This window comes from Rhinolophus sinicus, chromosome 10 (genome assembly GCF_057876585.1).
Source record: "Rhinolophus sinicus isolate RSI-liver-muscle chromosome 10, RSI-T2T, whole genome shotgun sequence".
NCBI classification, from domain to species: domain Eukaryota; kingdom Metazoa; phylum Chordata; class Mammalia; order Chiroptera; family Rhinolophidae; genus Rhinolophus; species Rhinolophus sinicus.
Genome location: NC_142510.1, coordinates 14,207,463 through 14,228,869, shown reverse-complemented (window position 1 = coordinate 14,228,869; position 21,407 = coordinate 14,207,463). Strand labels below are relative to the sequence as shown.

The 21,407-nt window shown below is 50.9% G+C and overlaps 2 protein-coding genes and 2 long non-coding RNA genes across 6 annotated transcripts in view; 3 read left to right on the top strand and 1 right to left on the bottom strand.

The window, feature by feature from the left end:
• The window catches only part of LOC109439324 (uncharacterized), a 139,199-nt gene that overhangs the window by 86,517 nt on the left and 31,275 nt on the right, over positions 1-21,407 (top strand). The window lies entirely within an intron of this gene.
• Positions 1,659-10,826, bottom strand: LOC141569436 (uncharacterized). Of its 3 annotated transcripts, none has more exons than XR_012493052.2 (2): positions 8,570-10,826; positions 1,659-4,555 (listed from the first exon to the last, which is right to left on the bottom strand). It is a non-coding gene; the product is annotated as an uncharacterized LOC141569436 (long non-coding RNA). The 3 variants fall into 3 exon arrangements; XR_016022613.1 differs by lacking the exon at positions 8,570-10,826 and adding an exon at positions 5,864-5,990; XR_016022612.1 differs by lacking the exon at positions 8,570-10,826 and adding an exon at positions 5,833-5,970.
• On the top strand, positions 5,205-7,947 carry PRSS33 (serine protease 33). The gene is made up of 6 exons (XM_019719634.3): positions 5,205-5,330; positions 5,719-5,745; positions 5,892-6,054; positions 6,245-6,516; positions 6,713-6,882; positions 7,083-7,947. Exons 1-6 carry the CDS (start codon positions 5,285-5,287, stop codon positions 7,239-7,241), a joined length of 837 nt encoding a protein of 278 aa, XP_019575193.3. The 5' UTR covers positions 5,205-5,284; the 3' UTR covers positions 7,242-7,947.
• On the top strand, positions 10,903-21,076 carry ELOB (elongin B). The gene is made up of 4 exons (XM_019719603.3): positions 10,903-11,042; positions 11,163-11,297; positions 12,559-12,664; positions 20,903-21,076. Exons 1-4 carry the CDS (start codon positions 11,040-11,042, stop codon positions 21,013-21,015), a joined length of 357 nt encoding a protein of 118 aa, XP_019575162.1. The 5' UTR covers positions 10,903-11,039; the 3' UTR covers positions 21,016-21,076.

Here is a 21,407-nt window from a genome sequence, read left to right as displayed (position 1 = left end):
GAACTCAGACCCATTCAATAACCCCTTTTGTGCTCACAGGATCAGGTCACCTGCTGAGGGTGACATTGAGGAAGTAAAATAGTCACAGCCCAGGTGCTATGGTCTAAATATTTGTGCCCCCCTCCCCCATTTATACGTTGAAATCCTAACCCCCACCTCTCCTCTTCTGCCATGTGAGGACACCATGAGAGGCAATAGTTCTGAACCAGGAAGCGGGCCGTCACCAGACACCAAATCTGCTGGCACCTTAATCTCAGACTTTCAGCCGAAGAACTGTGAGAAAGACGTTTGTGATTGATAAACTACCCACTTTGTGGTATTCTGTTGCAGCAGCTCAAGCAGACTAGGACACCCAGCAAAGCATTTGACTGGGAAATGCCTTTCCCGTGTTGTGTTTAGTACGTTCCCAGTTTCTGCTCATGTTACATTAGGAATATACAAAGTGGACGAGATACTTCTTTCTCTTCAGACTTACACAATCCAGGACAGTTCACACAGCTGTAGAACAAAACCTGGAGTATATGGAATCAACACCAAGTCTGCTGATGGGGATTCTAGAGCCTGGCCTGGTCTGTGTTTTTTCTCAACCCTTTATTTTACTTGAAATACTTTTTATTATGGAAATTAAAAAATATACACAAATGCTGATGAGTATTAAATAAATAAATAAATAAATAAATAAATAAATAAATAAATAAATAAATAAATCATTGGGCCGGCCCGGTGGCTCAGGCGGTTGGAGCTCCATGCTCCTAACACCGAAAGCTGCCGGTTCAATTCCCACATGGGCCAGTGGGTTCTCAACCACAAGGTTGCCAGTTCGACTCCTGGACTCTCACAAAGGATGGTGGGCCCCATCACCTGCAACTAAGATTGAACACGGCACCTTGAGCGGAGCTGCCACTGAGCTCCTGGATGGCTCAGTTGGTTGGAGGGCGTCCTCTCAACCACAAGGTTGCCGGTTTGATTCCCGCAAAGGAGGGTGAGTTGCGCCCCCTCCAACTAACAACAGCAACTGGACCTGGAGCTAAGCTGCGCCCTCCACAACTACAATTGAAAGGACAACAACTTGACTTGGAAAAAGTCCTGGAAGTACACACTGTTCCCCAAAAGAGTCCTGTTCCCCTTCCCCAAAAAAATCTTTTTTTTTTTTAAATCTACATCTGTCACTCAGCTTAAACAATTATCAATATAGAACCGATCTTTAGATCTCTCCACATCTTCACATTTTTCTCTCATGGAATCAGTCCTTTTAAAATTTTTGCTCTAGCTTTTGGCTTTTGGCTCGGAGGAGGCCAAGGAGCAACTTTTTCCTGTCCTCCTGAGTCTGGGTTCCTTTAACACCAGCCGTCTCCACCATGCCACCAAGTTTGACCCCAATGAAATCAAAGTTGTATACCTGAGGTGCACCAGTGGGGAAGCTGGTGCCACATCTGCCCTGGCCCCCCAGATCAGCCCCCTGGGTCTGTCTCCAAAAAAGTTCATCACTAAAGCAACCGGTGATTAGAAGGGTCTAGGATAACAGTGAAACTGACCATTCAGAACAGACAGGGCCAGACTGAGGTGGTACCTTCTGCTTTTGCCCGGATCATCAAAGCCCTCAAAGAACCGCCAAGAGATGGAAAGAAGCAAGAAAAACATTAAGCACAGTGGAAATATCACTTTTTTATTATTATTAAAGTTTATTGGGGTGACAATTGTTAGCAAAGTTACATAGGTTTCAGGTGTACAAGTCTGTAACACATCATCTATATATCACATTTTGCGTTCACCACCTAGAGTCAGTTCTCCTTCCATCACCATATATTTGGTCCCTTTTACCCTCATTTACCACTCCCTCCCTCCGGAAATACCACTTTTAATGAGACTGTCAACATCGCCCTACAGATGTGGCACCAATCTTTAGCTAGAGAACTCTCTGGAACCATTAAAGAGATCTTGGGGACTGCCCAGTCTGTGGGCTGCAATATTGATGGCCGCCACCCTCATGACATCATAGATGACATCAACAGTGGTGCCGTAGAAGGCCCAGCTAGTTAAGAACTACAAAAGAAACTATTTCAATTAAAGATCATTTGGCAACCAATAAAAAAATAAAAATAAAAATAAATTTTTGCTCTAAGTTCTGAATATGTTTCTCTACTTTATCCTCAAGTTTGCCAATTTGTTCTTTAGCACTGTCCATTTTATTATTCAGCCCTTTGGCTAAAATGTTTTACTTCAGCAATATTTTAAATTTTCAAACATTCTTTCTTATTCTGATTGCTTTTTTTCCCATATAATTCTTCTTTAATGCTTGTAAACACTTCTTGAAACTCTCTCAGGATACCAGTTAGAATTTTCCAAGTTGTCTGATCTTCCCTGTATTATCTCAGTTTTCTCTGGAGTCAGTTCAGTTTATTCAGATAGACCATTCTGCTGCATGTGCACATTTTCCTCGAACATTTCTTCATCTTGGTTGCTGTGCAGTAAAAGGTTAACTAAACAGACCTAAGATATTCAAACCCTGCACAGTCCAAAGAAAAGACTGGTCGTTGACCAGCTCCTAGGAAGTGACCTCTGAGTCCTTGGAATGTCCTGCCTAAAAAGTGTTTTTGTAGCCCTGGAACCTTGTGCCACTACAGGCAGTTGATGCCAACAATGTGATTTATGGTGGGGCCTTGGGTTACGCTGTACCCCTCAGACCTCGGGAGGGGCTGGAGTCTGAAAACTAAGGTCAGTCACATGGGCACTCCATGCCTATGTGATGGAACCCCAATAAAAACTTCAGACACCAAGGCTCAGATGAGCTTCCCTGGTTGGCAACACTTCACGTGTGTTGTCACACATCAAAGCTGGGAGAATTCAGCATTGTCCATCTAATTCCACTGAGAGGACAGCTGGAAGCTTGCATCTGGCCTCTCCTGGATTCTGTTCTCTGCACCTTTTGCATTTGCTGATGTTACCTGTTATCCGTTCACTATAATGAACCATAACCAGAGTGTAACAGCTTTCCTGAGTTCTGTGAATCCTTCTTGTGAACCATTGATTCTGAGGGTGGTTCTGTGAACCCAGCTCCGTTGTCCACTCACATCTATGACTGAAGAGCCAGCTCGTTAACTTTGGTGCCCTGCAACATTGCCCACAAGAAAGGAAAGCTTCCCGTACGTTCTGTGCAGTTAGGTGGGGCCTGTTACAGGACAGCAGGCAGACAGGGAGGCGAACAGCCCTCTGGGTCGTCAAAATCAGGCCAACTTTTATTCTGTGGGTCCCATAAAGGATTATCACTTTTAACAGAGGTGACACAGTGCTTGCTCCCTAATGAGCACTCAGTGAAGACGTCATGTGCTTTCCCGGGAGTCCTGGCTGGGGGCCAGGGCCTCAGCTCTTCCTGGAAGGAGGAGAGGGTAGAAAAGGGGGCAGCCAGGGTCCCAGGGTGGCAGACAAAAAGGGATTGTTGGGTGCACTGGTACCTGGGCCATATCAAGGGGGGTGGTTGGGGACCCAGCCCCAAGAGAAGCTCAAAGCTGAGGTGCTGTGAGGTCTGATCTTTCCACAAACGCTTGGACCCAGAGATGTCGAGCTGGGAGAAGGTGGAGGCCAGGGTTCTTGCTGCTCCCTCTCCACCAGGGGGCGCCCCAGCCGGGCTCTGCAGCAGGCGGAAGCAGAGGGGGCGCCAAGCAGCGGGAGAGGAGGCCATGGGTGCTCAGGTCGGGGTCCTGCTGCTGGTGCAGCTGTTGGTGCGAGTGGAACTACAGTTGCAGGGTGAGCTCAGGCCGGAGCTGCGGGCCGACCTAGGGGTGATGGGGGTCGAATGGGGCACATGGAGACCGAGGAGAGCTCACCTTCTCTCCTCCCTGCAGAGTTGCAGGATGAGGACCTGCTGTTTCCAGGTGAGGGGCCCAGGACGCGCGCTTCCTCATGCAGGACACCTGGGCCGGAGCGTAAAAGGTGCCTCATCTTTTCATCTCTTCTGCCCAGGTTTCGAGAACTCACTGTTGTTTCCATGTAACTGATGGGCCCAGGGGCGAGGAGCAGGTGCCTGCTGAGCATGTGGGAAGGGCCCCCAGCGTTCCCTTCTCCTTCCACAGCACGACCACACTCGTAGTTTCTCAGGGAGTGCTCCCTGGTAGGCTGTGGCGCGCAGGTGGACCTTTCTCCTGCAACTCAGCCATTGTCCATCTGTCCATCCCAGGGCCATGTGGCCACCTGAACATCCACCGTCATGGGCAGAAAAGACTCCCTTGCAGGCACTGGCCGTGGCAGGTCAGCCTGCGCCTTCCTAAAGGTCACACCTGCAGAGCGAGCCTGCTCAGCTGGCCATGCAAGGCTTCGAAAAGTGAGTCTGTTGAACCTGCTGACCCACAGCCCTGCGAGACTGGAACTTCCCTTCCTCCTTGTCACAGTGAGGAAACTGGTGCTCCGTGAGGTGACAGGACTGCCGGGATCACCCAGCTCACAAGCGCCCATGTTCAGAGAGCACTTGGCCAGTCGTGGGGTCGGGGTTCCGTGTGGGGCCGTCCAAGCCGGAATTTCTGCACAGAGCAATAGTGCTCAGATGCCCCAAACACCGGTACTGCAAGAAGCCAGGAGCCAGGGTCAGTTTTGGAGGTGAGCAGCCAAGGATCCTCTCTGGGGCTTCCTGGCCTGACCCCAGGCTCCCCTCCCTGTCTCCGTCCCCCTCCCCCCCCAAACCCTTGCTCAGCTGGGCCCAGGCTCCTGCCCCCAGTTCTCAGCACCTTAGCCTAAACCAGGTTTCTTTTGGGAAATACAGGTGCCCCTTTCCTGCCACTTCGAAAGCACTTCTCAAAGCATCTTTGTTTGAGACAGGACAGGTGAAGCTGAAGCCCCGCCCTGGCCTCCTTAATTACCAGGTCCATGCTCCCGCCCCCTCCTGGCCCTTTAAGCCCCCATGTCCTCCCCCAGCCCAGTCAGCAGGAAGGGAGCCAGGCTGTGAGGGTGAGAACGGGGTCCAGGGGCTGCCAGGGCGGTCTGGGGAAACTGTCAGGCACTGGAAATAGAGGGTGGGGAAAGGGCCGTGCTCCAGGGCTCACCTGGAGACTTACGGTGCCCAAATCTCACAGGGGATGGGGGGCAGGGGTGGTCCCTGAGGCCTGGGCTGAGGGAAGCAGATAGAGCCTAGTCATGGGGCTATGTCTGGGACCAACTAGGGGCTGAGGGAAGACAGATGGGCCTCTGGGGACTAGTGCCCTGGGCTAGCACCTTCCCCTCCTCTCTGCAGGCTCCCACCAGATTCCAAGCCCTGGGCAGTGCCATCCTTAACCAGCCCAGTCTTGAAAACAGAATGAGGGGGGCTTCCTGCCTACAGGTCCTGCTCCTACTTCTGCTGGGTGAGTGGGGGTGGGGGGGCAGGGACTATGGGTGCTGACTACAGGGACCTTGGCTACCAAATGTCTCACCTCACTGCTCTCTGGCCTGGTTACCCTAGAGCACTACAGGGCACCCTAATCTTGGCTTCAAGGGTTCAAGTTTTCTCTGTCACTAATCTTGGGCTCTCCAAACCAGGGCAGGATGTGCCCATCTGCGTAATGGGTATAAGTCCCCACCTCACATTGTTCTGGGGAGGGTTAAATCAGGTAACCCATTGCACAAAAGCCTGGCACCAGGTCAGTGGATAAAATATGTTCCACCCTCCTTCCTAATCTGATCTCCCTCCTCTTCAACCTGTTATCTGACACCAAATCCGTAATCCAGTCCCTTCCTTGCTTCCTCCTCTAGGAACTGCTGGGACACTGGAGTCTGCAGGTTAGGAAGCCTCAGGGTCCCCATCCCCATCCCCAACCCGGGAGCCAACCCCTCCCTGACCTTGGCCCTTCGTCTCCCCGCCCCCACCTGCCTCGCAGGCTCCCGCTCCTCCGCCCACCCTGGCATTTCCCCGTGTCCTCTCGCAGCCTGCGGGCAGCCTCGTGTGTCCAGTCGGATTGTGGGGGGCCAGGACGCCGGGGTCGGAGAGTGGCCGTGGCAGGCGAGCATCCAGCACCGCGGGGCGCATGTGTGCGGGGGCTCGCTCATCGCCCCCCAGTGGGTGCTGACGGCAGCGCACTGCTTCCGGAGGTCTGCGGGCAAGGCACCCAACTTGGGCAAGGGGGACACGGTGGTGTTGGGGGAGCAAGGCCCAGGGAACGTGGGGCACCACCTGGCGGAGGCACGGGGACGGTAGCGGCTCCCGTGGGACGGCAGGGACTGAGGTCCTGTGGGACGGGAAGGAGGGGCTGCTGTAAGTAGCTCCGTTCCTTTGGCGCAGTCGGGCGCTGCCGACCGAGTACCGCGTGCGCCTCGGGGCGATGCGCCTGGGTCCTGCCTCGCCTCGCGCTCTCTCGGTGCCTGTGCGAAAGGTGCTGCGGCCCCCGGACTACTTCGAGGACGAGGCCCGCGGCGACCTGGCGCTGCTGCAGCTGCGCCGCCCAGTGCCCCTAAGCACCCGAGTCCAGCCTGTCTGCCTGCCGGAGCCCGGGGTCCACCCGCCACCCGGTACACCGTGCTGGGTCACTGGCTGGGGCAGCCTCCATCCTGGAGGTGAGGCAGAGGGCGGGGCACGGGGGGGCGGGGGACAGGGCCAGGTGTCCCCCACTGCCTCTATCTGGGACCCAGTACGACCTCCACCTCCAGGCACCCAAACCTCCCAGTCCCGCAGGTCAGTCTCAGGTGTGGCTTCTCCCACCCACCCCTGCTTACTGCCACACCCTTTCTCATGTCCCCCTTCTTCCCTCAGTGCCACTTCCAGAGTGGCGACCTCTACAGGGAGTAAGGGTCCCATTGTTGGATTCGCACACCTGTGACCGCCTCTACCACGTTGGCACCAATGTGCCCCTTGCCCAGCACATAGTGCTCCCGGGGAACCTGTGCGCTGGCTATATCCAGGGCCACAAGGATGCCTGCCAGGTGCGTGAAGGTGCCTGGAACCTCTGGAGTCAAGCTTCTGTGCCCAGCACCCTACCTCCCTAGAACCCAGGATGCAGGAGGGACCAACCCAAGGCTCAGCGTCCTGGCCGCTAACCCCGATGCACCCCCTAGGGGACTGGTGCCCTAGGACTGCCGTAGTCTCCAGACGGCTGCCACCTAAGCTCACCTTTCTCCTTCAGGGTGACTCCGGGGGACCCCTGACCTGCTTGAAGTCTGGGCGCTGGGTCCTGGTGGGCGTGGTGAGCTGGGGCAAGGGCTGTGCCCTGCCCAACCGTCCAGGTGTCTATACCAATGTGGCCATTTACAGTCCCTGGATTCAGGCTTGCCTCAGCCTCTGATGTGGTGACACTGACCTGGAGTCAGACACTGGGGTCCGTCAGCTACCTGGACCATCTGGGGACCTGCACATCCACTTCTGACTTGAGGCTCAGAGGCCTGATAAAGCTAACGGGCCATCCATTCGTCCATCTGTCCATCCCTGCCTCTTCCTTGGGGCTCACCAAATCCAAGCTGTCACCCCGTCTAGAAGCCACCCATGTGTCGGGGTCTCACACTTCTGCCTTCCCCTTCCTGCTCATTTACCCTCCTCAGCTGCAGCCAGGGCTGGGCCTGGCACCCAGAAACAGGCAAGCAAACTAGTGCCTGGTCTGGCCTGTATGCCCCTTTTTCTAGAGGAAATTAGGGAGATTTAAGTGTAGAAAGATTTGGCACCAAGGAGATGGCTCTCCATCGCTAGCTTTGAAGATGGGGGCGGGTCACGTGGCAAGGAACTGCAAGCAGCCACCAGGAGCTGAGGGTAGCCCTGGTTGACGGCCTTCAGGAAAAGGGAAACTTGCTACAACCGCAAGGCACTGAATCTGGTGACCGCAAACACCTAGCTGAACATGGAAGCAAATTCTTCCCCCAGCCTCCAGGTGAGAGCCTGACAGGCTAAGCCCTTGATTTCGGCCTGGTGAGACCTTAGGCAGAGAACCCAGCTGAGCCCACCCAGACTTCTGGCCCACAGAGCTGTGATTTAATAAATTTGTGTTGTTTTTAAGCTGCTATGTTTGTAGTCATTAGTTACACAGCAATAGAAACAAATCTAGATTTTGCCCCACCGTAATGAAGGTGCCTGGGGGCAGGGCGGGCCTCCACCAGGCTCAAGTCCAGGCCACCGGGCATAATGCCCTCTGCCTGAGAGGGACCAGGAGCCCCCAGGCAGGCCTGGCAGGAGCTTCCGCCATCTGTTGTTTCTGTTGTTACCCCATCTATGCCCAGGGTGAGCCCGGGGCTGTGTCCTAGTCCTGTCTGGAACCCCACGGCCCAGGACCCCCCACTGGTGTGTCATGGCACCAGCACCCAGGAAGGAGGACCTACAACCAGCAAGAACATAGAGACCAGGGCTGGGGATGGGGTGTGCCCTTGCTCTCCCCCCCAAACTGTCCCCCACCCCATTCCCACTGTGTGGGTGTCACTACACTGAATGACACAGATGCCTGCAGTCACCTCCTACAACCAACCCACCAAGGGGATCATGTTGGGATGCACAAAGACCCCCCCCTCTGAAGGGAAGGACTCACCACCTCCCCCAGGCTGGGCAACCTCAGACAGCACAACTACAATCAGACACCAGTTATCACCTGAACCCTGGGACCGTGCTGTGCATTAGCTCATTAATACTTACTCCCAAATGCCCTATGGGGTCCAGTTGTGTATTCTCCCTTCATGGATGCAAAACCAGGTGGAGTCTCAGTGCCTCCTTGCCCAAGTTCATAGTTAATAAGCTGGGGTTTGAACTCAGGCGGTCTGCTCACAGGTGGATGGGGACAGGCAGGATCCTCAGAGGGATGGGGTGGAGTTGGCTGCCCCCCCCATCACCCCCCCACCCCCCCACTGCTGGTGAGCAGGAGTTGGACCAACAGCTGGGCCAGCCCCAGCAAGCCAGGGATCTACATGCTGGTCTGCAATAGAGCCCCGATTCGGGAAGGTGTGGCCAGGCTGTACAGAGCCCGAACATCATGGGGGACAGGAGGTCCCTCCTGTCCCCGTACCCATGGACTCTATCTTCACCTGCCTCATTCTGGGAAGTCTGTTGGCGGCCTCTGAGAACCGCCTTGGCCCTCACCACCCACATCCCTCTTTCTCCTTCCTCAGCAACACAGTATCTAAAAGCCTCCAACTCTGTACACAAAGAGGAGATTAAGAAGGAAACCTTCAGCCTGGACCAAGGATTCACCCCATCAGTTGTGTGTCCACCTCCTCGTGACTGGGGATGAACCCAAGGCAGAGATGAGCAAGGGGTTGGTGTGCTAGCAAGGAGCCAGGGCTGCCCTGAGGTGCAGAGAAGGAATTACAGGAGGGGAAGGGACTTTAGAGGGCTCCTGAGGAGCCAGAGGATAGTCAAAAATAACTAGTTACGAGTTCACGAAACGTCTATTGAGTGCTAACTCTTGGCGAGGCCTTAAAAACTTGACACATGGTTATTCTCCCATCTTGAAGAGGAGGGAGTTGGGCCTCCGTGAGGTTAACTGCCCAAAGCTGCACAGGCAGCGCTGAAGCACGGACTTGAATACCAGCTGGTCTGGGCCCGGAGCAGCCTGTGAGGTTGGCCACCAGCAGATTCCACCACTCACTCTCAAGAATTCTCAAATTGCAGCCCCAACAACTGCAAAGCTGTTTGCCGTCCAGGGCCATCCACCGGCTCGTCTCTCTCTGGGTGCCATGGCATGCCTTCTCTGACACACACCAGCAACGATGCAGCTGAGGCTGTCCCTCTGCCGGGAAGTGGTTAAGTGAGAAAAAAACCTCTCTCCCTCGCTCTAGCGTAACTGCAATTTGGGGTGACACAGGACAGTGTCCAACAGCCAAAATGGAAGTATAGGCTGTCGGTAGCGATGTCCCCGTAAAAGGGCGGCTAGACAGGGAAATACAGTCCAAAGGCCCTTTCGGGGCCCAACTCCACCTACGCAGAGAGGCGGGGAGGTGCTCAAGGCCCATGAGGCCAAGGGGCTCGCCATTCCTCCTCCTGGGCAACCGAGCACCAACTTCAGACATTCAGCTGCGTCTTCCCAGGATGCTCGCCCGACTGTCGTGTGGGGTATCAGGCGGGGTCTCTGCTCCCACTCCCCACACAAGAACACAGGACATGGTGAGGCCAAAAAGGAACACCCGCGGAGCCATAGGTAGGGGAGTCAGACCACTATATTCTCTCTGGCGGCTGGTTGGAGACACAGGAAACAGGAGCCACACAATTCTCAACCCTCACTGTGCCGCTTGCAGGCTCAGCCGCCACCTTCTTGCCAGCCCCCACTTTTTGCTACCGTAGCCACAGCAGTTACATTAGTGGCCAATGGATCACTGGTTACAGCTGACGGCCATGCAATCACAGTTGATGGCCATTTACTACCTGAGCCAGCACCTTTGTATGGGAGGCCGAGAGCCTGGAAACTGCACTCCTGGCTCTGTCCCCACACCGACCTAGTCCCTACCCCAAACAGCAGCTCCCCGAGGTCCTTACAAGTCATAAAGCGTCTCTGTATTTGATGAAACAATCCTTACACCCAAGGCTGGGGCAGAGAAACGGTGTCAGTCCTCCCACACGGTGGCCAGGAAATCCAGAATTTAAAACCTCCTCAAAATGGCCGCCACGGAGCCTCAGAATCATGAGTCAGATCCCTCAATATAGCAGCCCAGGTGTCACTGAGATGTGAAATGTCTTGCCCCTCCCGATGACCAAAATACACATCACTTATTCACGCTCCCCGGGATGTCGGGGTACCCTACACTCGCGAAACTAGTCCCGAATACCCTCAAAATAAGCCTGGGCCCGCGCCTCCCCCTGACTGATGAACACGGGGACCTCGCCTTTGACACTCCCAAGATGGCGCCACTGCCTCCCGCGTCTCTGCAGCGCTCGAGCCCTGCCAGTCTCCCACCACCTCGGCCACCCTGCCAATCGGCACTGCCCAGCGCGACGGCGCCAAAATGGCGGCCGGACGTTCGGCCAGCGCGACGGCTTGCTGATCTTTTAAAATGGCGGCCTCAGGGGCGGGGCCCTTCGGCGCGGGGCACTCTGGGGACCAGCGCGCGGGCCGCCGGGAACGGGGCGGAGCGCGGCCGCGCCGGCGCGTCGAGTGGGAGAGGCAGCCGCTGAGATGGTGAGCGGGCGCGGGGGGAGGGGCGCTGGGCCGGGGCCGGGGCCCGGGCCGGGGGCGGCGGGGGCGGCCGGCCGCGCGGGGTGTCTGGGCTCTGCGCTCACACCAGCCGTCTGCCCTTAGGACGTATTCCTCATGATCCGGCGCCACAAGACCACGATCTTTACGGACGCCAAGGAGTCGAGCACCGTGTTCGAGCTGAAGCGCATCGTCGAGGGCATCCTCAAGCGGCCGCCTGATGAGCAGCGGCTGTACAAGGTGCGGCCGCGCCGGTTCCAGGCGGGCTGAGGCCGGGCAAGGGCCCGGGCTGGTGCCGGGGGCGGGCGCTGCCCGGAACCGCCGTCCCGAGTCTGGCCGTGGGCGCACGGCGGCCGCGTCATTGATGTAAACAGTGGCGAACTCCCCCGCGTAGGGGCTGTTGTTCGGACTCGGGGAGATGAAGCACCAATAGCTCTAGTTGCACGGGAGGTATCGACTAAAGGTGGCTTTAAAGTCGCGCGCCAGGCCCTGTGCCGAGCGCCGACGGTCATAGTATCTGATACTTAAGAACGGTCGCACCCGCGACACGCAGGCCCGTGACATCTCTACTGTATGGTTGAGGAAACTGAGGCTCGGCAAGGTGGCCACTGAACAGCCCAAGGTCATTGGCTGAGGGAGGATTTGATCCCTGTGCCCATAATCCTCTGCAAGCCCATCAGAATCACACTGCCAGCACACGCTGCTTAATACAAAAAAAAAAAAAAAAATGGGGAGTGTCAGGATGAGTCAGGTCCCCCAGTTCTTTACCCAACCGCTATTTATTATTCCCCAACCTGCTGCTGATGTTCAAAAAGCAACCTCTCTCCCCCGCCACTCATTCCCCGCTTACAAACCAGCTGTTATCCAGCAAGGATGGGATGGGGTTTTGGGGAATGTGGTGTGTCAGCCCCTGATTGAAGTCTCTGGCAGCATGAGGGCCCTCACCTAAGGGCGCTGATCTAATTTTGCCTGGAAACTAACTGGGAACCTGGCCTTTCACTCCCAACTGAACCTCCACTGCCTTGGTCTCTAAAGGTCTTTCCTCCCTGATACCCACTGGGGCATCCCTGATAAACATCCTTCTTGCTCTCTGTGGTATTTCCATATGTTGTACTCCTTCACTCATTGAAATCTCTTGGCTGCCCTTTGAGTTGGGAATTCCAGTAATTCCCATTTTACAGATAAGGAAACTCACATCAAAAAGATCACTTTGTCCAGGGTGGCAGAGCTGGGATTGAAGCCAGGCTCTTGAAATTAGATTCACCTGGAGTTTGGGGGGGAAAAACAGATTTCAGAACCCTACCCTGGGAGGTTCTGATTTGGAAAGTCTTGAGTGTAGCCCTGGAAACTGTGTTTGATAAACTCGGGGGTGGCCCTGGGCCCTACTTTGGGCTGTCTCTCTTACCCTTTCTGACTTCCAGTATAGTTGCTGACCAGAGAAGTCTTTGGGACTCGATCCTCCTGGGGCCAGTCCTGAGACCCTGCCTGCCTCTTTCCTCAGGATGACCAGCTTCTGGATGATGGCAAGACACTGGGCGAATGTGGATTCACCAGTCAAACAGCGAGGCCGCAGGCCCCAGCCACTGTGGGGCTGGCCTTCCGGGCAGGTGAGAGGGGCAGCCGGGCAGGGTGGAAACAGCCAAAGAAAGGGGTCAGGAAGGATCCTGCAGTTGTTCTTCCGAGCCTTCAGGTACAGTGTCTTCCCAGACCACAAACATCAGGCAGTATCCTGTGACAGTGTACTTGTTTCCCCACACACAAAAAAGAGAAGCAAACAAGATGCATGTAGAAACTGAAGCCTGTATCATACACGATTCAAAGATCCCTAGTCAAGGTACCAGCTTACCTTTACAGAGGACTTTTTTTAGTTCCCATCTCCGCCATTCCCCTCCCCTTTGACAACCATCAGCTCGTTCTCTGTATGGGTCTGTTTCTGTTTTGTTTCATTTATTCATTTGTTTTGTTTTAGATTCCAGGTGTGAGTGAAATCATGGTATTTGTTTTTCTATGTCTGGCTTATTTCATTTAGTATAATATTTTCTAGGTCCAACCATGTTATTGCAAATGGCAAGATTTCATTTTTTTTAAATTGCTGAATAATATTCCATTGTGTATATGTACCACCTTTTCTTGATACGTTCATCTGTTGATGGAAATCTAGGTTTCTTGGCTCTTACTAATAATGCTACAGTAAACATAGGGGTACATACATTTTTTTGAATTAGTGTTTTTGTTTTCTTCGGGTAAATACCCAGAAGTAGAGCTGCTGGATTGTATAGCAGCTCTGTTTTTAATTTTTTGAGGAGCCTCTATACTGCTTTCCACAGTGGCTGCACTAGTTTTCAATCCCACCAACAGTGCATGAGGGTTCCCTTTTCTCCACATCCTCATCAGCACTTGTTTGTTCATTTATTGGTGATGGTCATTCTGACAGGTGAGGTGATATTTCATTGTGGTTTTAATTTGCATTTCTCTTATGATTAGTGATGTTGAGCCTCTTTTCATGTCTGTTCCCGTCTGTATGGCCTCTTGGGAGAAATGTCTATTCAGGTCCTCTGCCCATTTTTTAGTCAGATTTTTTTGGTATTAAGTTGCATGAGTTCCTTATATATTTTGGATATTCTTATCAGATTATCCTTGGGAAATACCTTCTCTCATTCAGTAGGTTGTCTTTTCGTTTTGGTATGTATCCTTTGCTGTGTAAAAACTTATTTTCATGTAATCCCATTTGTTTATTTTTTCATTTGTTCCCCTTGCCCAAGGAAATATATCCAAAAAGATAACTGCTAAGTGATTTCAAAGAGTTTACTGCTTATGTTTTCTTCTAGGAGTTTTATGGTTTCAGGTCTTACATTTAAGTCTTCAATCCATTTTGAGTGTATTTTGGTATGTGGTGCATGAAATGGGTCCAATTTCTTCCTTTTTTTTTTTTTTTGCTTGCACACATCTGTCCAGTTTTTCCAATACTACTTATTGAAGAGACTCTCTTTACCTGTTGTATATCATCGCATTCTTTGTTGTAGATTAATTGACTGTATAAGCAAGGATTTATTTCTGCGCTCTCTATTCTGTTTCATTGATCTGTATATATATTTTTATGGTAGTACCATACTGTTTTGATTATTATAGTTTTGTAGTGTAGTTTGATATCAGACAGCATGATACCTCCCACTTTGTTCTTAATGTTTCTTTGGCTATTCGGGGTTTTTTGTAGTTCCATATAACTTAGAATTAGTTGTAATTCTGAGAAGAATGTCATTGGTATTTTCGTAGGGATTGCACTGAATCTGTATATAACCTTAGGTAATAAGGACATTTTAACAGTATCTTTCCAATCCATGAGCAAGATACATCCTTTTATTTATTTGTATTTTCTTCCTTTTCTTCAGTGTCATAGAGTTTTCAAAGTGCAGATCTTTCGCCTCTTTGGTTAAACTTATTTGTAGGTATTTTACCTTTTTGATGTAATTATAAATGGGATTGTTTTAACTTCTTCTGATTGTTAGTTATTGGTGTATAGAAATGCAACAGATTTCTGTATATTGATTCTGTATCCTGCAACTTTACGATTTATTTATTTATTTTGGTGAAGTCTTCAGGGTTTTCTATATATAATATTATGTCACCTGCAAATAATGAGCATTTTACTTCCTTTCCAATTTGGATGCCTTTTATTTCCTTTTCTTGTGTGATTGCTGTGACTACTAGGACTAACAATACTAAATACTGTGTTAAATAGAAGTGGTGATAGTGGGCGTCCTTGTTTTGTTCCTGATCTTAGAGGAAAAGCTTTAAGCTTGTTAACCTAAAAATAAAAAGAGCTTTCAGTGTGAGACGCAACAAGCATTTATTTGGGATTAAAAAAAGAATAGCTATTTGGGAAGCATCTATTCTTTCAGAAGCCCAAATAATGTTCCAATTAGAAGACAGAGGCAATGGGTATTGAGAAAGGGAAGGGAAACAATTATATTTATAAAAAGGAGGCATTTCTGTTGGTGCAGATAACACAGTGACGTTAATTCTAAACAATGTTTTTAATTTTCAGTCCAGTAGTCATAATCATTGCTTTCTTGTTATCTTTTCAAACAGTTCTTTGGGGCATAATGTTGCTTTGGGCCCAGTCCCAAGGTTATTTTGTGGTAACTTAGAAAGTTATTCCAAACATTTGAGGTATAAGATGTGCAAGACAGCTCCTCTGGTGTGGCAGCTCTGGCTCCATCTTAACAGTGGCTCTGTTTATTTTTATTTTTCATTTATTTTTAACAAGCTTGTCACCATTAAATACGATATCAGCTGTGGGTTTGTCATACATCGCCTTTATTGTGTTGAGCTATGTCCCTTCTATACCCAATTTATTGACAGTTTTTGTCATAAAAGGATGTTGAATTTTGTGAAATGCTTTTTCTCTATCTGTTGAGATAATTATGTGGTTTTTATGCTTTATTTTGTTAATGTGATCTATCATGGTGATTGATTTATTGATGTTGAACCATCTTTGCATCCCTGGGATGAATCCCATTTGGTCATAGTGTGTAATCCTTTTAATGTATTGTTGTATCTGGTTTGCCTATATTTTGTTGAGAATTTTTACATCTGTGCTGATCAAGGATATTGGCCTGTAATTTTCTTTTTTTTTTTAATGTCTTTGTCTGGTTTGGTATCAGGGTAATGCTGGCTTTGTAGAATAAATTTGGAAGTGTTTCTTCCTCTTCAATTTTTTGAAATAGTTCAATTTTTTGAAAAGAAGAATAGGTATTAATTCTTCTTTGAGTGTTTGGTAGAATTCACCTGTGAGGTCATCTGGTCCTGGATTTTTATTTTTAGAAGTTTTTTTTATTATTGCTTCAATTTCATTGCTAGTACAGTAGTACCTTGGTTTTCGAACGTCTCCGTTGACAAACATTTCGGTTTACGAATGCTGTAAACCTGGAAGTAAATGCTTCCGTTTTCTAACACGCCTCGGAAGTTGAACATGTCACGCGGCTTCCGCTGAGTTCAAGATCCTGAGGCCCAGCTGTCGGCTCTTTTCGAACATTTCAGAACTCGAACAGTCTTCCGGAACGGATTATGTTCGAAAACCAAAGTATCACTATAATTGGTCTGTTTAGATTTTGTATTTCTTTCTGGTTCAGTCTTGGTTATATATTTCTAGAAATTTATTCATTTCTTCTAGATTGAATTTGTTAGCATATATTGTTTGTAGTATTTTTTTTTTAATTGGGGAATATTGGGGAACAATGTGTTTCCAGGACCTATCATCAGTCATTGTTCTTCAGTCTAGTTGTGGAGGGCGCAGCTCAGCTCCAATTCCAGTTCCTAATTTCAATCTTAGTTGTAGGGGGGGCGCAGCCCACCATCCATGTGGGAATTGAACTGGCAACCTTGTTGAGAGCTCAGGCTCAACCAACTGAGCCATCCGGATGCCTCCTGTAGTGTTTTTTTTTTTCCCCACCCCACAGGCGTCTGGGGGGATTCTGACCTTCCCTAAAGACTCGGAGTGGCTGTGCGCATGCCCGCCAGGCCCCACGACGGACATGGGGGGGAAGCGTGGACATGGGGGGGGCGCGTGGTATGACCACGACCCCCGCACCTGAGGGGGGTGGGAGTAAGGGGCGGGGGTGACGGGGTCTGTGGGGAGAAGGGCCAGGTCACCTGACTCCCCACTGGCAGACCGGAGGACGGGCAACCCCCGGGGTCTTTAAACCTGCACGCGCTGGGATGCGCGAGGTACCTGGAGGAAGGATAGAGGCGCGGGGTGCGTCCCACAGCCCCTGCCTCAATGGGGCCCGGTCCACGTTCGTGGTCCGCCCGCGGGAGGCGGCATCTTGGCGCTGCCCGCCCTGATGGGGGATCCCCGCTGGCCACCTGGCCAAACACCAATCCACGTCGCCGCCCGGGCCCCCAACCCTCCCGCTCCGCCCCCGCAGGCCCGGCCCCTCGCCGCCGAAGGCAAGGGGCTGCGACGCGTAGTACCCTTTATTGATTCTGTTTCTGTGGTGTTGGTTGGGAAGGTACAAACCTCTTTCGTATTGTTTTTTTTACATTTCTATTTTATTTCTGCTCTGATCTAAACTATTTCCTTTCTTCTCTTTACTTTGGGTTTTGTTTGTTCTTTTTTCTAGTTCCTTTACCTGTGGAGTTAGATTGTTTATTTGGGAGTTTTCTTGTTTCTTGAGGTAGGCCTGTATAGTTATGAACGTTCCTCTTAGGACTGCTTTTGCTGCATCCCATAAATTTTGAAAAGTTGCATTTTCATTATCATTTGTTTCAAAATAGTTTTTGATTTCTTGTTTGAGTTTCTCTTTAATCCATTGGTTGTTTAGTAGCGCGTTCTTTAGTCTCTACATATTTGTTTTTTCCAGTTTTCTTCCTGTAGTTGATTTCTAGTTTCCTGCCATTGTTGTTGAAACCGGTGCTTGTTATGATTTCATTATTTTTTAATTTATTGAGGCTTGTTTTATGGGCTAATATATGATCTATCCTGGAAGATATGCACTTGGAAAAAAATAAGTATTCTGTAGTTTTTAGATGAAATGCTCTGAGAATGTCTGTTAATTTGATCTGGTCTAATGTGACATATAAAACCATTTACTTACTAGTTTTCTGCCTAGATGATCTATCCATCGATGTGAGTGAAGCATTAAAATCCCTAGTATTATTATATTTTTGTGGATTTCTCCCTTCATGTTCGTGTCCATTAATAATTACTTTATATATTTTGGTGCTACTGTGTTGGGTGCGTAGATATTTACAATTGTTATATCCTCTTCTTGGATCGATCCCTTTATAATTATATAACATGCAGGGGGCCAGGTCTTTCTTTGTGGTGATGCCCTGTTCTTGCTTGTTCTTGTTGGGAGGCAAAAGACTGGGCAGTATAGCCAGGAACACCGAGTGGTGATCTGGCAGGTAGACCGAAGCACCCAAATAGAGCTCCCCACCCTACCTAGGGGGATGTAAACAGTGGTGCTCACCAGGTCCTCTGGCCAGGAGAGCTCACAGCTCGCGGACAGCTCCCGTGGCTTCCCCTCGAGGCTTCCCAGCCTTCTCTGTTCGGTCTTTTTCTCATTTGTTGTTCAGAGGCTGTTCCTTCAGCCCTCAGTTGTCTCACCGGAGTAATTGCTCCCTGTAGACATATGTATTTGAGTTTGATGATGGGAGGTGGCGAGCTCAGCTTCCTCCTTTGCCACCACCATCTTGGACCTCACAGAGGACTTACTGATTACTGAGTACCTGGTTCTAACGTAACATTGGATCCTCTCGATAGCTCTGGGAGGTAAGCCCTGCCATCCCCATTTTGGACATGTGGACACTGAGACTTGCCAGAAGCAGGGTTTCCAGACGGGAATTCCCGCCCGTTCTCAGGAATTTCTTTCACTTTCCCGTTCCCGAGATATAAACTGTTTTCTGTTCTCCATGATGAATCGTTTCCACAAAGTGACGGCCGATACTACCAACCACCTGGGTTCAAGGAGCCAATTTTCCCGATTTCCCAACCAACGTTTCTCAGGATTTGGGAACAGAAAAGCGAAAGAAATTCCCGAGAATGGGTGAGAATTCCCCTCTGGAAACCCTAGCGATAAATAGGAAAAATGTCTAAGAGATACATTGTGAATAGTGTGTTTATTTTCCATTGTGGGTATTACTGGGTTCGAGGAGCCAATTTTCCCGATTTCCCAACCAACTTTTCTCAGGATTCGGGAACGGGAAAGCAAAAAAAATTCCTGAGAACGGGTGGGAATTCCCGCCTGGAAACCCTAGCCAGAAGTCACGTGGGGAGCCCTGGTTCAGATGCAGGCAGCTGGGACCTTCCCACACACCGCACCAGATGCTGTCTTTGCAGTGCATCACTTAATCTCCCAGTGTCTCTGTGAGGCCAGACTTGTATTATGCCCATTTTAAGGATGAGTCAACCGCTTCTGGGAAGTTTAAGGTCACTTGCTGGAACTGTCAGGTCTTGGCCCTGCCTGCCCCAGAGCCTGTGTCCTCATCAGCCATGCGCCACCCTGCCCAAAATTTAGAAACACAAGGATTGGGAGTGGTGTACTTCCCTCCAGTGTACCTCCTTCCCCCAAGAAGAGAGATTTAAATTTTATTTTTAAACAGCTGCTAAGTGTTTTCACAGCTGTGGACCCAGGGGCTATGTGGATAGCTGGGTAATCTTGGGTAAAGTTACAAGGAATTGTTTTTCTAGCTAAGGAGGGAGCGTACAGCCTTAGCCACTTTTCAGTTTCATAAGGATAAGTGTGCTAGGCCTTAGCACCCATCTTCAAGCAGCTACTTCACAACCCAGCCCTCCGGCCTGGGGTTCCTGTCTTCATGAAGGAGTGTGATATTAGGACCAGCCTCACAGCCAGGCAGCTTGAGCCCCCACACCCCCCAGGCCCCAGCCTTTGAGTGCTCAGCAAACAGAAGTCTTAGGGCCTTTCAGTGGGTTCCCACTGACCCTCAGTGATGCTGAGGCAGGTGCAGAGCTGGTACAGGCATGCCCTTCTGAATGGCACAGGTGAGGGCTAAAAGCTCATCTTTTCTGCTTCCTAAGCCAGGCCCGGCACCATTCTCCTGGAGGAAGTGTCCCTTTCTCACTTGAACAAAGGCACCCCTATAGGTTTGCAGCAACTCTTGGAGTAGGTTGATAGGCCTACTTTGCAGATGGCAGGGGTCACGGTGTGCTGTGGCCTGACTGGCTGCTCTTAGCTTCCACCATGGGCAAAAACGCACTTCTGGGGGTAATTGTTTCTTTGTGCAGCTTGTGGAAGGACAAGACACAGGTCTGTGTCCTCACCCCAAAATTGGCTTCAGTTAGGAAGATGACAGTATTCATATCAAGTGTTAAAAGGCATTATCCAGACTTCCAAAGACTGGGAAAGGTGACGAAGGCAAGAACAGTCGCTCATCATCTGTGGCTTGGAACATGAATTATTCAGCTGGTAAGGTGTCTTAGTTTCAGCACTTGACATTTGGGGCTGGATAGTAACGTGCGGTTGTCTTGTGCGTTGCAGGCCTCTTAGCATCATCTCTGACCACTACCAGAGATGGCCATATATCTAGCAGATGCTATTTGCACCCCAAGTTATGACAACCCAAACTTTTGTCACCATATAGGGCCACCTTTCCCTGGCGGGCCTAGTCGAGAACCCTGAGCCAGGTAACGTCTCCCAGGTAGAAGAAAACACAAGAGAAACACTAAATGAAGTGGGTTTCATTCCCTGTGCTGAGGTGACAGCAGGAGCAAGACAGGGAAGGCTTTCCTGGAGCCACTGTTCTAGTGTGGGTCAAGCAGCTGGCCAAAAGCAATGGCCATTTTGGCTAGTGGTTAAGGCAACACACAGGGCCTTTGGATGCAGTGATCGTTTACATGGGTGGCTGGGGAAGGCTTCTATGAGGTGATGTGTTGAACCCTGAACGTCAGAGTAGCAGGCTAGAGACCAACAGTCACAGGCCCAGCGGCAGATAAGCTTGATACAGAAACATGGAGAGCACAAGAGTCAGTGATTGGAGAGACATTATGGCAAGGAGTTGGTATTTTATTCAGAGTATATTAGAAGGCTTAAGCAGGGATAAAATAGTCTGGTTTGATTTTTCAGATCACTGGTTGGTAGAGAAGGGATGTGAAGGGAACAAGATGGGGTGAGGAAAAGGGCCCCAGGATGGCAGGCCAGGGCAGTGGGACAGGATCAGGTTCGTCTATAGGTGGGTGACATTCCAGATCTCAGGTCTAGGCAGTTGGATGTAGGGAGGTATCGGCTGTGGAGGACACTCTTTGTGGGGGTGGGGGTTTGCTTGGAGGCTCCTAGAAGCCTAGAGGCAGCCATCCCCTCCAGCTCTCCCCGTCTCCTCTCCAGATGACGCGTTTGAGGCCCTGCGCATCGAGCCCTTCTCCAGCCCACCGGAGCTGCCTGACGTGATGAAGCCGCAGGACTCAGGAAGCAGCGCCAATGAACAAGCCGTGCAGTGAGAGGGCTTGGGGCCCACCCTCCAGTGCCCCATCCCCCTCCAATAAAAGAGATTTGGGTGTCCGCCTGGTTGCTGCCTCTTTCTGTGCACCCTGTCCTGATCCAGGCATCACCACCCTCAGCAGGATGGGGCCCACTCCCCGCAAGGCTCCTCAGCCTCTTGCTTGCCAGGCTGTCCGGGCCCAGCAGTTTACTCCCATGCCAGCCTGCCCGTCACAGGCCATGGGGAGAGGACTGAAGGGAACTCGAGCTCCAGGCTAGCCTGCTCACCCTGCAGACAGAGGTTCCTTCAGTGCCCCACTGCCCCACTGGCTGCCAGGCAGGGACCTCTTGTCCTGCTCAAAGGCCAGGAGCCAGTGTCCGCCAGAGCCAGTGTGGGCTCTAGAGCGGGCTC